We start from the raw sequence: 18,981 nt of genomic DNA, 5'->3' as shown, positions 1-18,981 counted from the left end.
TCCTCATCCTTCTCTTTGTTCACTTCCCCAATTCAATTTATCTGATGAGAAACGTGGGCTAAATCATTACTTGATCTTAAGTCAAATTGCCAAAACTCTGTAGGACACTAGAGGTTAACCCTTAAATATGGAATGAAGCACATTATAAGTTTTTGATATTAAAAAATAACTCTTCTATACGGTCAAGGAGTTTTAGTTTCAATGTGCCTTTCAAAACTTCAGACCTCTTCCTCTGATGGATTCCTTCCATTTTGTGTTTATTATTATAGTCTTCTAGCTGTCTGATACCAGCAATCGTTGTTTAAAGAAAGCCCCGTGCTTGAAATCAGGCAGGAGAAATGGACGTATTCCAGGTCTCCCACTCGGATTCTGGGCTTTAGCTTTACTCACTTCACAAATTAAAATGGCAAAAAAGCCATGCCCACTTCACAGGCCTGTCACTGAGATCTACCAGTTTCCCTGGAGGTTATCCTGACTCACGAGACCCCATGAGGATAGAACTGGGCCCCGTACAGTTTTCGATGGCTGATTTTTAAAGAAGTAGATCTCCAAGCCTTTCTTCTGAGGCGCCTCTGGGTGAACTGGAGCCTCCAACTTCTGGCGGTAACGCTTGCATGCACCACCCATGGATTGCACGGTGAGAATTTAATACACAAAAATTAAAACCGACTTGTAAATCTCAGTTCTAAGCCCACACAAAAATGCCGTTATGTTTTTTTACACTTTGTCCTCTGCTAATATAATGGAATCACTTAATTTTTATTTTAACGTGCTTCCAAACGTCAGGAGGCGACGTTCACGTCACTCCTAACCTCCCTCCGTGCTTTCCTCGGGGATCAGAAGCGCTGGCGGAAGAATCGTGGCTGCCGCAGTGACGCGCTTATTCTGGGCCGCTTGACGTCACTGTCAGGCGCCGGGAGGCCCGTTTCCAGGACTTCGGAGGGCTTACCAGGCGCGAAAATGGCTATGGCTAGCGATTTTTACCTGCGCTACTACGTAGGGCACAAGGGCAAGTTTGGGCACGAGTTCCTGGAGTTCGAGTTTCGACCAGACGGTGAGCCGAGGAGGGGCAGCTGGCGGGGTGCTGGGCTAAGGGAGGCGAGGCGGAGATGCAGCGGAGAATAAGGGAGGTGGGGTGGAGCAAGAGAGCCTCGGTGGGCCTGGAGTGTACGTTGCGAACACAGGCTACTGCTTGAGCCGAAACAAATGGGAGCTTAGAACCTAAGGTAATCAGCATCCTGAAATCAGTGCGCCGGAAGGCATCTTAAGGCCAGCTGCTTTAAAGACCTAATACTTGAACATTTGTAACACCCCACCAAGCAGTGGACCGGTGGATGCTTAAGATCTTAACTGGTGATCGATAACTTCCGGACTACCCATTCATTGATTGAGCAGTGTGTGTAAGGCAGCAGGTCTAGAAAGAGAATGAGACCAGTTCTGAAGGGTTTAGGCCGATGTGGGAACAAATAAGTGTGGTGATGTGTTTTGGGTGCTTAAATAGAGTTGTTTACCACCGGGTGCATTAGGAGTACAAAAGGGGGAGTGGTTAATTCTACATGAGGCAGTCAAGGAAAACTTCCTAGAGGAGGTGACCCTTGAACTGAATCTTGAAATAGGCTTAGGTATTTCATGTTCTCTGAGGAAAAAAGGTAGTCAGACTGGGAGAACAGAATGAACAGAGGGCAAGGTGAAGCTGCCTGTTGCCATGTAATGTGTAGCAAATTGTGTCTTTTGACAGCTCTGACTATAGAGAGAGCATTATTGTATATTGAACTCTATCCACCTGCAACAAGGACGGTTCAACTGAATAGATTTTCTTTTGGAGTGCATATTATGTGCTGGGAAAATGATAAATAGAAAACTAAGGATTCAGTAAAGAGTAAGAGTCTTTAATTTCCCTCAAAGAGTTATGCTTGAGTGGGAAACAGACGTGAAATTAACCATAAAGCAGTGTGGATATGCTTTGGACAAAGTTCTTTGAGAATATGAAAGAAAAATTAGAGAGAGGATCACATACTAGGAAAGGGGAAGAGTATCAGGCATTTCAGGTGGAAATCAAGGTATCTACAGCCCTGCTGTTATTTAGAAACCTAAATCACCTCATTTACCCTGTCATCTGCATGTCTTTTCTAAATTTGGTTAAGGAGTTAAATATACCTGAATTCTTCATCTGAGCTTTTCTTATGTGATGCTATTTTCATTCCCCTCACCTGTGAACATCATCCAGCTTGTCCATACGCCTTTTTAGCCAGTCAAATAAATTAAGTACCCTGACGTATCAGGGAAATTTTATGCCGGAACAGTGGTTCTCATCCCTTTATCTTCCACCACACTGTACCACATACTTCCATCAATAGTAGTGGGTCACAGACAATTTCTAAGGGGTACACATCACTAACCCCCCCTAAAAACACACACACACACACACGCACACAAACCCGTTGCACTAGGGCACCCTATTATTTTAGAGGGTCAGGACCACATTACGTCTGTACCTGGACAACTGACTGGCTGTGAGGAGAACGATTTATCAGAGAGTACAAAAGTCATGATGGTTTAAAATTAAATATAAATCAGCTAACAAACTGGTAATCTTTTATCCAGAGCCAGAACAGAATTTGTATGCTTGCTTGTCACAGTACTAAAACATTACTATTGCTGTAATCATGTACATTAATTTGAAGGGAAATAATTAAAAGAAAATGTTTTGGAGTAGTGGAAAAAGCATGAGTACTGGAAGACAGTAGGTCTAGATATGAACCTTGTATGATCCTGGGCAGGTTACTTAACTGCTTTCTTACTAATGAATAAAAAAAAAAAAAAAAAATGAATAGGGATAATAAAATCTACTACTTAGGGTTGTTTTTACCATTAGAATAGATGCTTTAGGTAAAACACTTAGCACCAATACAGATATATAACATAAACTTAAAAAGATATATTAGTTCCTTTTTCAGATTTCTTTTCCAGTTCATGACATAGCTTAAGAAAATGGGCCTTAAAAATGACCTTCATATTATATAGTGTAGGCATGGAATATTAAAAAATTTGACTAGCTTCACCTTCTACCAACTTAACAACAAATATTTATTGAGTGTCTCTATGTCTAACATTGATCTTATACACCAGTTAGCAGTTGCCTTCAAGTCTGTTCTTATTCATGGTGATGGCGCTGGGCTGTCAACCGAAAGACTGGTGGTTTGGGTTCAGCAGTAGTGCCTCGGAAGAAAGGCCCAGCGATCTACTTCCCAAATATCAGCCATTGAAAACCTAGTGGAGGACAGTTCTACTCTGACACAAATGGGGTTGCCATGATCTTACACTAGGAGGGAGGAAATGCTAATGTGATATAAAAATTGCTTACAGTATCATTTATTTTTTAGCAGTTTTTACTGTTATGGATTGAATTTTTTTCCACTTTCCATAGGAAAGCTTAGATATGCCAACAACAGCAATTACAAAAATGATGTTATGATCAGAAAAGAGGTAAGTTTTTTGTGTGTGTTTTTTTACATTTAGTCCATTTTCCTCATGTTTGTTGAATTAACAAAAGTACATCTGAGGCTGTTTGTAAAGAAGAAGCCAATTTATAGATTGAAAAATGATTCAATTAAATTAGATATAATTGTAGCATCTCTAACAACAAAAGAAGCTACCTGGATATATTAAGTTATAGTCCCACATTTGAACATATCATCCAATTTATTTTATAATTAATTTTGTTTTTTATTTGCTACCTAAAGCCAATTAATGAACATGATTTAAAAATAGTATACATTTTAAATTAAAGACTCAAAATGAGGTGTGAAAAAGTTCAAAGCAGTAACTGGTATGTGTTTGGTATTTATCTCTCTTTACCTCATAGACTTTGTACTGTCACCATTTATACTCTGAGATATATAAGTCCCCATGTTTCAAAGATGGAATATAGTGTATTAAAACCGGCTAGTGATTGGAGCCATGGTGGTGCAGTGGTTAAGAGCTCAGCTACTACCCAAAAGGTCGGCAGTTCATATCCACCAACTGCTCCTTGGAGACTCTATGGGCAGTTCTACTCTGTCCTATAGAATGGCTATGAGTCGGAATCTGCTGGACAGCAATGAGTTTGGTTTGTTTTTGGTTTAGTGATGAGAAGAAGGAAAAATATGTACTAGAAGAAAGGGTAAAGAGTGAAAAAAAATAACATATGGAGAACGAATGATTCCCATCCTGTAAGTTTGAAATCAGAATTAAAATTTTCTATAATATTATATTTGAATATTCAGGGTTTGTAACTCCTTTTAATCATTTCTTTCTGAGTAGTAGGAAGAAATAGTCAAGCATGAAATTTTTATTATAACTTATTTTCAGGCTTATGTACACAAGAGTGTAATGGAAGAACTGAAGAGAATTATTGACGACAGTGAAATTACCAAAGAAGATGATGCTTTATGGCCTCCCCCTGACAGGGTTGGCCGACAGGTTAGTGTTTAATAATTCTTTAAATGTATAAATATTAAAAATTGGCAATGTAATTGTTATGTTTCACCTTATTTATTTAGAATGAGTCTTCCCTGGGTCTTGATTTTACATTTAGTAGGCACCTGATAATTATTTTAGAATTTTATTTCATTTAGATTCATTTTCCATGCTACATCATAGTAGAAAGGAGTCAATGTATAGCTGTAAATTTAGAGATCTTTCTGGATAATCTTCATCATAGCTACCTAGCTAAAATTAGGATATTTTCACAATTATGAATAGTTTCTATTGTATGTTAACTGCTTTTATTAGGAGTAAGTACAAGTGTTGTTTGTCAGTTCTAGACTTATAATTTTAATTGACTATGTGAAGTTCACTTTCCCCAAATTTATAACTTTTAGAATTCTTATTTGCATTATTATGTCCCAGAGAAGAATTTGATTGGTTTCTTTGTTCTTTGCCTCTCATATTCCCTTCAGAATAATTGATGTTTCTCAAAGGGCTTCTGAAGAACTCTGAAGGCCTAATTTCATTCTATAGAAATGCAGTTTGCTTTCTGAATTGGGTCTTTTCAACTCTTGGAGAAATGAGATACGACCCCTGGAAGGAAGAAATCTTTAATTTCACTTTTGTCTGTTCTTGAGGATTATACCTTATATCACCTTCTTTGACTAGAAGAAAATGTGGAGAAATCTAACAGATGCTGACACTCTGTAGCAGTAACTTTTCTCTTTAAAGAAACATTATTTAGGAAAGCAAAGGTAATAGTTAATGTATTTATTTTATACATTGTAAGCATTTTTAAAAAGTAAATTTAGACGTCAGTGTGTTTTATGTTTATAGGAACTAAAAACAGGAACAACCATATCTTTTAGACTCAGGAAGAGCCCAGTGCTTCATCTGTTTACTTGTTGATGTATTTTGGTTACTTGGGAGGATCGAGCATGCTCCAGAAATTGTCTAGTATCTTTAAGTCACTGTTTGAGAGCCTTAATTAGTTCTACATTTGGTGTATATTACAAACTGTGCATGATTTGGTCTTCTGTGTATAATTTAGACTGTCTTTAATGGGATCTATTTGTCAGTATAACTTGAAAACTTATTACAGATATAGCCTCTTAATGGTTTCAGGTTTGCAGATACTAATATAGAAAAAAACCTGCAGTACTTATAGGACACACTAGGAACATCTACGTTATGTTTTATTTATTTATTTATTTTACTAGCTCTTAATTTTAATTGTTTTGTGAAGTCAGGAGCCAAGAGTTCAAATATCAGCATATCAACAACTTCTTTTCTATATTTTATGAGTCTTGAATTTCACATTTCTAAAATGAGGCTTATAAAGCCTGCCTTGTTTTGGGGATTACAAATGTATCTTAAGGGTTACAGAGAATGTTTTGTAAAGTTCTTACCAATAGAGTCTGGCACATAGTAGGAACTACAGTGGTTATTATAAATAGCTTATTTTTACAGCCTGGTAGAAGTGGAAATATGATTATATTTATTCTTTTAATAATAGGTTCATATCCGTATAATTTTTTTTTTTACAACATTGTCCTTCAAAGTGTTGCCTTCAGTGTTTACTGACCTTATAAGAAATATTTCTGTGCCATTCTTAAGTATGTTATTCATTTCATTCTGTACTATCCACTTTATGAGGACTCTAGGAAGCGGTTCTCTGCTCTCCTATAGTTGGGAGTAGTGCTCCTGAATAGTCAGTCAGGTTTTTGTTTTAAGGACATAGTTTCATGTATAACAGATCAAATTTCTTACTTTCCCCAATGACTGCTACCACACTTGGCAGCCAAAATTAGGACTGTTTTTAGCAGAAATACAGATCTTTCTGGGATGGATTTTGTATTAACTATGTTTTTGGGTCTATTTTTTTTTTTTTTTTCAGGAGCTTGAAATTGTAATTGGAGATGAACACATTTCTTTTACCACATCAAAAATTGGTTCTCTTATTGATGTAAATCAGTCAAAGTAAGTATATTAAGCATTTTCGCTAAATTAACATAATTTATTAGAGGGGCTTGGTTTTGGACTATAGCCAGTGTAAGATTATTTCAGTGACATCGAGTCGGTTATGTAGCTATAATTGATTTGTATGTTGTCAAAGACTTGTAATTTGGTCTGCCAACAAAGTTAGCAGGGTATTTCACTGATTGCTGAAAAATATCTTAATTTGGTAACTATGTATCATAACATTAAAATTTTATTAGCTGTTATATATAAAAATCTGAATACAGTGTCACAAAATTTAAAGAAAAGAAATCCTTACTGAATTATATCTGCCTTGTTAGTCCCATATCATACCACTCCTGTTTGTTCACTAGTTGCAAGAAATGGAAAATGTCCAGTATAGTTTAAATATACCTTTAGCTATCTATGTCTTTCCAAATTCTCTTTCTCCTCTGAGCATTTGTAGCACATACCATTCATTAACTTTGTCTAAAAAATCTTCTTTCTGCCTCTAGCCTTTTCTTCCCACTTCCTCACCTGAAAAAGTGAGAGTCCCCATAGCGCTCTCACTTTTTCTTATCATACTTTTGTTGTTGTTAGGTACCGTTGGGTTGTTCCTGACTCATAGCGACCCTGTGTACAACAGACTGAAACAGTGCCTAGTCCTGCTCCATGCTCAATAGTCATTACTGTTCTTGAGCCCCTTGTTGCAGCCACTGTGTCAGCATATCTCGTTGAGAGTCTTCCTCTTTTTTGCTGACCCTCTACTTTACCAAGCATGGTGTCCTTCTCCAGGGACTGGTCTCCCCTGGTAACATGTCTAAAGTACATAAGACAAAGTCTCACCATCCTTGCTTCTAGGGAGCATTCTGGCTGTACTTCTTCCAAGGCAGATTTGTTCGCTCTTCTGGCAGTCCATGATATATTCAGTATTCTTCTCTAACACCATAACTCAAAGGCATCAGTTCTTCGGTCTTCCTTATTCATTGTCCAGCTTTCACATGCATATGAGGCGTTTGAAAACACCATGGCTTGAGTCAGTTACACCTTAATCATTAAAGTGACATCTTTTTTTTTTAACACTTTAAAGAGGTCTTTTGCAGCAGATTTACCCAATGCAACACATTGTTTGGTTTCTTGACTGCTGCTTCCATGGACATTGACTGTGGGTCCAAGTAAAATAAAATTCTTGACAACTTCAGTCTTTTCTCCTTTTATCATGATGTGGCTTATTGGTCCAGTTGTGAAGATTTTTGTTTTCTTTATGTTGAGGTGCAATCCGTACTGAAGACTGTGGTCTTTGATCTTCATTAGTAAGTGCTTCAAGTCCTCTTCACTTTCAGCAAGCAAGGCTGTGTCATCTGCATAATGCAGGTTATTAATGAGTCTTCCTCCAGTCCTGACACTGTGTTCTTCATATAGTCTAGTTCCTGGATTATTTACTCAGCATACGGATTGAAAAAGTATGATGAAAGGATATAACCCTCATGCACACCTTTTAAACCAGGAAGTATCCCCTTGTTCTGTTCAGACATCTGCCTCTTGGTCTATGTACAGTTTGCTCACCAGTGCAGTTAGGTGTTCTGGAATTCCCATTCTATGATAATTTGTAATAACTTAATTCTTTGTCTGCCTTACTTTTTTGGGTGTACACTCCATGCGAATTTTGCTGTATCTCCAAAATTCGCATAGTGCTTTGTGAATTTTTGTTAGAGAATAGGAGGCTGGAAGGAACGCATAATGACTATTGAGCATAAAAGGCCAGGTTCATAAAGACTAACCAAATGCTTTTAAACCATCAATTCTTTTTATTCATTTACTTTCCCACAGTTGGTGAGCATGTGACATTCATACCCTGCTGGTGGGAGTGTAAATTGTACACAGTTTTGGGAAAGCAATTTGGTAATATGCGTCAGAAACCTTTGACGTTTTTCATTCATTTTTGACCTACTAATTTTACTTCTGGGAGTCAATCCTAGGCAGATAATCTCAAATACTGGGAAAGTTTTATTACGCAAAAAGATGTTCGTTTAAGCATTATTTACAATTGAAAAAATTCCAAATGTCTAACAAAGAGAGAATTGTTAATTAAAATAATTAGTGAATTATTGTTAATGCCATGGAAAAAAGTAAAAGGAGCACAGGGATTGATTTCAGTTATGGGGGGAAAAAAGAAACAGCAAAATATTTATCATTATTCTCTGAGAGCAGTGGCATTATAGAATTATGAGTATTGTTTTTTTCCCTATCTTTGTAATTTAATCTGCTTTATACATTTTTTAATGGTGCATAGTTATTTCTTTTACAAGGAAATAATTTAAATATGAACTGCAATAGCAATGGAGAAAATTTATATATTTTTTCCTTGCAGAAAGGATAGAGCTGTTAATTGCTTAGTCTGTTATTTTTAGTAGTCAGCAAATTCCTTTCTCTTGAATTCATTTAACTTAACTGTTTCAGGGTTTTAGTTTAGTTTTGTTTTAGGGACTAAGTTAGAAAATTATGTTGTTTGTTCTAGGAACAAAAGAGTAACTTTTACCTTTTTAAATTTTAGGGACCCTGAAGGCCTGCGAGTATTTTATTATTTGGTACAGGACCTGAAATGTTTAGTTTTCAGTCTTATTGGATTACACTTCAAGATTAAACCAATCTGAGTATATGTTTTTGAGCTGTTTGTATATTTAATTAAGGGATGGGTAAGGGCGGGTTTATTTTTCATTTACACATTGGGATTTTTATGAATGCGAAGCAAATTTGTATACAAACTGAACATAGAAAAATACATAGAAAGGGTTTGAGTGGGTTGGACAGTCTTTCAGACACTAAATTCTGTAAATAAAAGCTACTCGTCATTGACATTTTGTTCTAATAAAAGATATCAAAGCTTGGATGAAGAGTATTTATTTGAAGAGGCTATGTCTCTGGTTCATTTTAGAGGTACTAAGACATTGTTCTAGTATATGTTTATTCAGGTAGAAATATGTAGCCAGAGTCCCACCAATTAATGAAGGATTTGGGGATGAGCTCAGAGTCACCCTGAGCAGATTTCCCAAATGGTAAACAGTAAAGTTTGAGAACTGTTGCTCAAAATATCTAGCCTCTTCCTTGCTCCATTTCGTTGAACTCCTGTGATAGAGTGAACAGAGCACTGATTTAAGAATCAGAATTCTTACTTATGGATCAGTATTTAACAGAACTATTTTTGCTTCCAACCTGCGAATAGCTTTATGCCTTAGTGGCACAGAGCCCACATATCCATCTGAAATACTGTAACCAGACCCTATGAATGCCAGTAAATTTCCATTAGTCAGAAAACAGTGCCTTAAACCAGCCCAAGCCAGATCTGGCCAACCCTGCATGTACAGAAGGGCCAGCTGTGACCGTTAGTTGACCTCAGTAGAGGACACAGTAACAGATGGAACAAATCAGAAGGAAAATCATCACCCGGGTTGTATTCCAAAGCGAGAGGTCTGACAAGAACCGCATCCATCACCTCCCGTTTCCTGGACACCATAATTCCTGCAACGTCTTCCCTACACCTTTCTTCTAGAATTTTCTCTCCCCAGTACACCTGCATGGCCTCCATCTTTCTGCCCAGATCACATGTAAGCCCTGCTTCCCCATAGCTCAGAGAGTGGGATGTGAGGAACTTCCTCCCATTCTTTGGCCTATGCATTGCAATCAAGTTACTTTCTCAAAGGCCAGGGTGCAGATCATTGGCAAGTCTGAGTGCACCGGCAGGACCCACCTTCCTGGGCTTGGCAACAAATTTTTTTTTTTCCCATTTATCGTGCTTACTCAGTTTCTGAGACAGTCCTTTCATTTGGTTACTTAGAAATTGGAGGAAGGATGGTTACTGTGTGATTGCCTCCTGGAGGCCGAGTTGGAACAATATAGAGGATTTTAAGTCTGGAGTGTTAGGATAGCTTTTATAGTAAGGACAAGGACAAACGGGTTAGTTAGGAGAACAGGAAACCTCAAACAAGTCATTGGTCTTTTTTGTTTTTACTGTAAAAGCCAGGAAATTTAGTATTGCTCAGTGGCCTAAAGATTAGGCATCAGGACAACTAAGCATGTAAATAGGAACCTGGCTAGGTGACGTTTCTCCTCCCAGGAGAGTAATTCAGACCATCTTTCCCTGGGAGCTGATGGTAATCTAGACATCTTTCACTTCAGCCTTGGGCAGGAAGACAGCATGCTGCTGTGAAATGGTCAGGCATTGAGGTTTGAAGGTGTGAGTAGAAGCTGTGTGGTAAGCTTCTAGCTAACAAAGTATCAGTCAGGAAGGAATGGGTAATGTGTGGTTTCCCAAAGAAGAAAAGGCTTTGCAGCAAAGTAGCCAGGAAATAAGTAAATGAATGCTTTATATGTTCATATTTTGTGTGTGCGTTTTGCACAAAAGTGGATCTGGGAAACAGAAGGACATTCACAAAAGTTTTTTAAATTTCTGATTTTCTTATTAATAGTGGTTATGATAAATGATGTTTGGTGCTTTGATCAGTTTCAATCAACTGAAGTTACTCTCAATCTTCTAATTCAGAGCCTAGTAATAGAAAGTAGGGCTTAGAAGGAGTAGCTACAAAATTTGACTTTTCAATCATTCATCCTATCTGCCTCTCTCTAAAACTGAAAAATCTAGATTTTTAAGTCAGTTCGTTTTTATCAAGTGCACTTGTAGGCAAAATATCTGTCATACGTGCTGCAGTTACAAAACTGAGCGAGTTGTGGTACTCACCCTTATGATGTTTATATTATGACTGAGGAGACAGTAACTATGCAAAAGTATAAAGAAGGGTGATCTGCCCTTGTCTATCCTCCATCGTGAAGACTGTCCACCCTCTCACCAGCTATAGGATGCAAATAAAAAAGGCTTAGAGTCGTCAGTACCTCATGGGGCAATAAGATGTAAATAACACAAGTCTGAGGCCACAGAATAGTTCTAGAGGTAACTGGATGCTGCCGCCCTTCCAAGTGCCTGCACGTCAAACCTGACGTGGCAGGATAGAGAATCTAGCTCAGTGTGTCGGGATTTCTGGATTGCAGACCTATAACTCTTCCACCAACTGTTTATAGACCCTTGGGAGGAAAAGAACATTTACTGATTTTTGAAGTCTAAGAAGTCTTCTCTGTAGTGCTAATCTCATTTAATTCTCACAAACCTATGAAGTAAGTGATATTCTGATTGAACACATGAGGAAGTAGGCTCGAAGATTTGGAATGACTTGTTTAAATTTTTACAGCTAGGAAAGTTTTGAAGCTTGGACATCAAATAATATATTTCACATTTATTGAGAACTTATTATACGTGGAGCTCTGCTGGCAGAGTGGTTAAGAGCTCGGCTGCTAACCAAAAGGTCAGCATTTCAAATCCGCTATGAATTGGAATTCACTTGACGGCAACGGGTATTATACACATGTCAGGTTCTGGCCAGGTGTTTTATATCCCTTGTTTCGTCCTCACAACGTTGGAAGATAAGTAGTAGTATCACCATTTTACTGTGGTGAATCTAAGGCTTAGGGAGGCGAAGTGTCTTGCCTAAAGCTAGGGCTTGTGTCAAGAGCTTTGTTGAAAATCAAGGTCCTTCTGAATCTAATATACATGCCTGATTTTAGACATGAATCGAGAATCAGCAATAATATGACCTTACCCATTGTTGTCGACTCTGACTCAGCAGCCCTACAGGACAGAGTAGAACTGCCCCATAGGGTTTCCAAGGCTGTAATCCTTGAGGAAGCAGACTGCCACATCTGCAGAGTGGCTGGTGGGTTCTAAACACTGACCTTTTGTTTGGCAGCCAAGTGCCTAACCACTGTGGCACCAGGGCTCCTTTCGATGTAACCTTAGGCAAGTCAATTGAACTGTTAACATTAGTTTCTTCATTTGTAAAATGCAGACAGTAATAAATGCCTGTTAGGGTTGGGAGGTTTTAATATGGTTATATACACAGCAAATGCACCAATAAATGATAGTGTCTCTCTGCCATCTTTTTGACAACCCTCCCATTCACACCCCAACTCTCAATCTCTCAGCAGAACTTTCTTTTGTTTTTCTTTTATTTTGGAGGGGTAGTGGCATGAGGATAGAGGCCTAGGAACCTTCTTTCTCTGGTTTGGGTTGGACAAATCCAATCCAGGATTAGGAGAAAGAGAAGAAAAGGCCCAGGAGCAAGTATTCCTGCAGCGTCCAGACTTTACCCATGCAACTTTGCTCATATTATTGAGTTAAATTAGTTTCTGGAAGATTTTGCTGCTGACTACATGCACATGGGAGTCCTGGTGGAAAAGTGGTTAAGAGCTCAGGCTGCTAAACAAAAGGTCAGCAGGTCGAATCCACCAGCTACTCTTTGGAAGCCCTATGGGGCAGTTCTACTCTGTCCTATAGGGTTGCTATGAGTCAGAATAGATTTGATGGCAAACAACAGCAACCTGCACATGATGACAAGGGCAGACCTCAGTGGCAATTCAGAGATTAAGATTGCATTGGGAGGCAAAAGTCCTGTGGAGGGCTAAACAACAGGTAGCTTAACCTAGAATGGGTGCCAGTGGTTGGAACATACAGTAGACTGTAAAGTATTTGGAGAAGAGGTGGAAGGCAAGGGCAAACTGGAGAATGGGGAGGCTTTCTGAAGCCTAAGGATTTCATGGTGGCTAAAAAAAAAAAAAAAGTGATTGACAGAAACCCTAGTGGTGTAGCGGTTAAGACCTATGGCTGCTAACCAAAATGTTGGCAGTTCAAATCCACCAGGCACTCCTTGGGAACTCAATGGGGCAGTTCTACTCTGTCCTGTAGGGTCTCTATGAGTCGGAATGGCAATGGTTTGATTTGGTTGGTTAGGGAAGAAAAGGACAAATAAGGAATGTGGCCAGAGCCTGGGGAAATAGAGGTGGTTACATGTCTCTGCATCAGCAACAATTTCCTCTTCTGTTCCCCACTTCAGAAACCCTGGTGGTGTCGTGGTTAAGTGCTACAGCTGCGAACCAAAGGGTCAGCAGTTCGAATCCACCAGGTGCTCCTTGGAAACCCTATGGGGCAGTCCTACTCTGTCCTATAGGGTTGTATGAGTCGGAATCAACTTGACATCACTGGGTTTGGTTTTGGTTTGGTTCCCCACCTCAATCCCCATCCCTCACACCCCTTCTTACCCCTATTACCTGTATTTGAAGGACAATTTAAATTGGTTTCATAGAACTGTACTTAAGAAGATTGAAAAGGCCTGAGTCGTATAAAAGTGGAGTTCAATAAGAGATCTGAGTATATTCTGGCAGGGCCTGGCTCATCGTTAACAGTTATGAAAAAGAATTTCTTTTTAGTCTTCAGCATGTGTGAAGATGTGAGGCTTAGCTGGAAAGGTTGTCAAGGAAGAGTTTGTAGGCAAAACTCGAGTAGAGAGATGATTCACCAGTATATCATCTTAAATAATTAAATATGAACCTTTTCACACAACTCATGGCATATAATCAGGAACAACTTTTCTGGAGGACATCTGCTAATATATGGCAAAATTCTTTAAATGTATAGGTACTTCAACCCTGTAATTAGATTTCTAGAAATTTTTCCTAATACTCAAAAGTACAGGCCAAGTATTTTTTTATACTAGCACAAAATTGGAAACAATCTAAAATAAATTATGCTGTATTCATGTGGAGTAATAACTATTTGTGGTTTTTAAATTTGTGTTTTAGAAGAATTTTTTAATAATGAGGAAATGCTTATTTATTAGGAAGCAACATATATAGCAAAAAGATGTCTGGATGATATCAACTTTGGTAGTATACATAATATACAGATAAAAAGCTAGAAGGATATAGGTCAAAATTTTTATAGTGAAATTATGGATGTTTTAAAGTAATTTCTATAATACATTTACCTATAATAAACATAATTGAAAAGAGGAAAGATCTTTTTTCAAATAGTAACATATGAGTGAGAGTTGCTGTTAAGCTGTTATTTAGCTGAAGAATTTAGTCATGACTTTTTTTGTATGTAAGTGTATATGTATTTGTACATATACATTTAAAAAATAATTTATTTTACTGGTAATTTAAGTATGTTAGCTTTTTTGTTGAAGATATTAGTTCTCATATTTTCCAAAGATGAGTTCCTTTATCCTTCAGTCCTTAAATATTGATTTTGACTGATATTTTGCAAAGTGTACCAAATGGTTGGTTAGTTGAAATGGAGGAAGATACAACTCATGACTGTCTTCCCTTTCCCGTCAACATCAGCTTTCATCATACAATTTCCTTTGATCACTCTGATCAAAGGGAGGAGCAGAAAAATTTCAGTCGGAGTATCTTTCAGACACTATTCATTTCTGCCTTTATTCACACAATCCCTCCACCGATCCAAAGGCTCTAAGACTGGAAAGGCCAGCTTCTTCACCTGCCGTATTGCATGGCACAGATAAAGGTAACATCTGGTTTTGTTCCCTGACATCTCTGTACCTGATTAGTCAGTTGGAGCCCTCGTGGCGCAGTGGTTAAGAGCTACGGCTGCTAACCAAAAGGTCAGCAGTTGAAATCCACCAGCTGCTCCTTGGAATCCCTATGGGGCAGTTCAACTCTGTCCTATAGGGTTGCTATAGGATGGCAACGGGTTTCATTTTCAGTTTAGAAATAACAATTGTAGGAAAGGCTGGAATGACTTTGGCATGGATATGGGATCGATAGGCAAGCATTCTCTATTGATTGCTTTAGAACTTCATCCACACTAAAGGATGTGAAAAATGTTTGTAGTTCAGCGTTTATGAAGAGTTATTTTTCCTTTCTCAACATACTGTGATCTTTGCTTTGTGACATGAAAAGTAAAGAAGAGGGTTTGCAAGATTAGTTACTTTTCATTTGGGTCTAATGAATTATATATTATCTTACGCATCTTGGAGAATTCTGTAATGAAAAAGATTCCCTTTTCTCTTAGGAAGTTAGGGTAAATGTGAATAAATAAACTCTGGTGAATTAAAAAAAATTTTAGAAAAATGCAGTTATATGTTCAATTTGTTTTCCCCTATTTCCTTTTTCTCAGAGATCATCTTCTAACACCAATTAATGTCAGAAGCAAGGTAAATTTTAGATATTTACTATTTAATAATTTCTTCCTATATTAATAGATTGAATTCTTTATGGATATTAACTAATGACTATCTACTGACAGATTTTATTTTCACATTCACTTCTCTGGCAGCATCACACGCTAGAAGACTATTTCTAAAATTTTAATGTACAAAGAATTATTTGGGGTTAAAAATACAAATGTCTGCACTCCAAACTAATAGTTGCTTATTTAGCCATCTTGCGTGGACACTAGAATCTGAAATGTTAGCCAGTTCCCTCATATAATTCTTTTATAGGTGCTTTATTAGATGCACTGTGAGAAAAACTTCAGTAGAGTCATCTAGTAATTAAAAAGAACTTAAGAGCTTTGTTTATATATATATATCAGAACATGTATATTAAGCAAAGAAATAAAGCTCTTTCTAATGTAAGTTTTTGTGTAAACCAAGAGATTTATATTTTTTCTGAATATAGAATTTGTTTTTCTTTTTTAAATTGATAGTTTTAAAAGTGTTTTTCAGTGATTTGGGAAGATACCACTTTTACCTAAGATTTATACATGCATGCTGAGCATTATTAATAAAATTGGCTGCGTGAACAGGACAATAATCTATTGGTAGAATTTTTTATGCTCTCCATATTTTACAGTAATGATGGCAATGAGCATTAATGACTTTCACAGCAATGTTGAAAGATTTTCCGTTTCTTGTATGTCAGGCTCAGTGTATATTTTTAAGCACTTTAAGAAGTTAATAAACACACACGCTTACATGCCCCTCTCAGCATCAAATCCTCATATGCTCTTATAGGCTGAGATTTTAATTTTTCTTAGAACTCATCCTGTTGGAAGTCTTTAATAAAAAACATTTTTCTCTTCTTGGTTTAGACATGAGTAATCAGGAAGTGATTTATTCAACTCTGAGATTTCTTCCGTCTCCTTCGGAGCCACGGAATAGATTAAGGCCTGGTAGTACTGAAAGGCCCAGGGAAATTGACAACAAAGGTAAATGTCCTAAGGATCTAGAGTCACCTGCCTCTTACGGATTGTCCAGCTTTTGACATTCGAAAAAAAAAATCCATCAGGTTCTCTGCTCGTTAAATGAAGCATAATGGGGAGAAGCTAATAGAATACTTTCATTCAAATATGGCTAGAAAAATCTGTGAGGCCTTTAGAAGGGAAGGACATTATGGAGCACTAAGTTTCAGTTTACAGTGCTGGAAAAATCACATTGATTAAGGGTAGGGTTGCACAACCGATTATTGTAATTGCTGTAAGTTATACACGTGTAAAAAGTTGAATTGGCCAACGTTGTGTGATAGATATATTTACAACAACAGAAAAGAGCGGCTACTGAGGCTGCTTATATACAACCAAACACCTCACAGGATTTGGGTTCTTGTTTTGGAGGTTTAGAGTCTTGGTTTCATGTGACATCCCAGTTAATTGGCTAATACTGTGTTTAGTGCTTCTGTTTTATCTCCTCATTCATCGTGTAGTACGTAGGTCATTGTGTAGTTCATCACAAGCTTAAAAGCTTGCAAGTGGCCATCAAAGGTACTAAAATTGGTCTCTATTCACCTGGAGCAACAGAGCAGGGAGAGTCGGGAATAGGAGGAAAAGAGAAATATGTGGCTAATTGCCTCTTCTGGTCTCATGGCCTCCTTTGCCATGAGACCAGAAGAACTGGATGGTGCCTGGCAACCACTACCAAACATTTTGATCAAAGATTCTATAGAAGAATCCTGATCAAAAAGAAATTGCAGAACAGAATTTCAAATTCTCATGAATTCAGAATCTCTGGAGCCATGGAGGCTGGATCAGCCACTGAAACTATTGCCCTGAGATAAACTTTAAACCTTAAACCAAAAATATCCCCTAAAGCCTTTTTTAAACCAAACAATAGTTTAGCTTAACTAGTAAGGAATGACTACCTTCAACATTGCTCTTTCAAGATCTATCTGTATGAAATCAAAGTGACAACAGCAACTTGAAAGATTAGATAGGAAACTTGGGAGACAATGAGTTTATGTTAATAAAAAAAATTAAAAAATAATTATTTTTTATTTATTTTTTATATTATGTTAATAAGGGAGGAACAATTAAAAAAAGGAGGGTGAGAATGTTTGCACAACTTAAAGCATGTAAGCAATGTCACTGAAAGAAATTGTGGAATTGGTGTATGTTCTGCTGTGTATATTTTCAGCATCATCAACGACAAATACATATATAGATACCAGAATATATATATATATATATACACATATATATACACACCAGAATGCTCCTTAGAAGCAAGGATGGCGAGACTGCGTCTTACATACTTTGGACATGTTGTCAGGAGGGATCAGTCCCTGGAGAAGGACATCATGCTTGGCAGAGTACAGGGTCAGTGGAAAAGAGGAAGACCCTCAACGAGGTGGATTGATACAGTGGCTGCAACAATGGGCTCAAGTGTAACAATGATTGTGATGGTTACGCAGGACCGGGCAGTGTTTTGTTCTGTTGTGCATAGGGTCACTATGAGTCGGAACCAACTCGAGGGCACCTAACAACAACAGCAACATACCAAAAACAAACTACTTGCCTTCGAGTTGATTTCAACTCATACCAACCCGATAGGACAGAGTAGAACTGCCCCACAGAGTTTCCAAAGACCGCTTGGTGGATTCGAACTGCCAACCTTTTGGTTAACACCTATAGCTCTTAACTACTACTCCACCAGGGTTTCCATATATATAAATATTTGTATATATATATATATATACTAAAAAAAAAAGAGACATCATTAATGAGCTGTGTGAGTATCAACTTGAAAATTTCAAATATATCCAGTTTATTGTTAATTATACATCAATAAGGCTGTTTACAAACATGAAAAAAAAGAAATAATAAAGTGAAGGACAGGCTAGAATCTCATGAAAATACAGCACTTCCTAGAGAAATAAAGGGGAATGTTTAAGAAATGGAAAATATGTGTTAAAAACAATTTTTTTAATCCTAAAAAAATAATATTTTAAGTACCTTAAATATTTGCCAAAATCTTAGTGGCAATGAAGCAACAAAATTCTATCACTCTACCCTCAAATAATATTTAATATTAATAATATTAACTTCAATTTGAGAATAACTTTCATTATTCTAATTTAGTGATAATCAGAGATATAACTTTCAGATACTGAAGATCTCAAAAATAGTAGGATAAAAATAGTATTGCCTAGAGGACAATTTAATTGATTTAAGAAAAAGGAAACCTGATGTCTAGAAACTCCTTGAAGGATGGACTTCTATCACATCTCCAGTTTCCAGTCAGAGCCTCACCATTACTACTGATGTCTAAAGAATATTGATTTCTTTTCTCTTCATGCTTGGTTATGACCACAGGAAGAAGTACACATGTTGGTATGAATTCTCATAAATGTGTATTGTGTCTATTGCCATCTGTGTATCTGTAAAGAACACACTTTTGAAATTCCATAGAACTGTTCTTATATGCAGGATTTCTG

The 18,981-nt window shown here is 37.3% G+C and overlaps 1 protein-coding gene across 1 annotated transcript; it reads left to right on the top strand.

Moving 5' to 3' along the window:
* The first annotated feature begins 894 nt into the window (after positions 1-894).
* Positions 895-10,899, top strand: MAGOHB (mago homolog B, exon junction complex subunit). The gene is made up of 5 exons (XM_049882496.1): positions 895-1,054; positions 3,428-3,486; positions 4,351-4,461; positions 6,365-6,447; positions 8,981-10,899. The coding sequence occupies exons 1-5, from the start codon at positions 961-963 to the stop codon at positions 9,078-9,080; spliced, it is 447 nt and encodes a 148-aa protein (XP_049738453.1). The 5' UTR covers positions 895-960; the 3' UTR covers positions 9,081-10,899.
* Positions 10,900-18,981: the final 8,082 nt, after the last annotated feature.

Source organism: Elephas maximus, chromosome 4 (genome assembly GCF_024166365.1).
Source record: "Elephas maximus indicus isolate mEleMax1 chromosome 4, mEleMax1 primary haplotype, whole genome shotgun sequence".
Lineage (NCBI taxonomy): Eukaryota > Metazoa > Chordata > Mammalia > Proboscidea > Elephantidae > Elephas > Elephas maximus.
The sequence above is the reverse complement of the archived record's forward strand: the minus strand, read 5'-3'. Positions and strand labels throughout refer to the sequence as shown.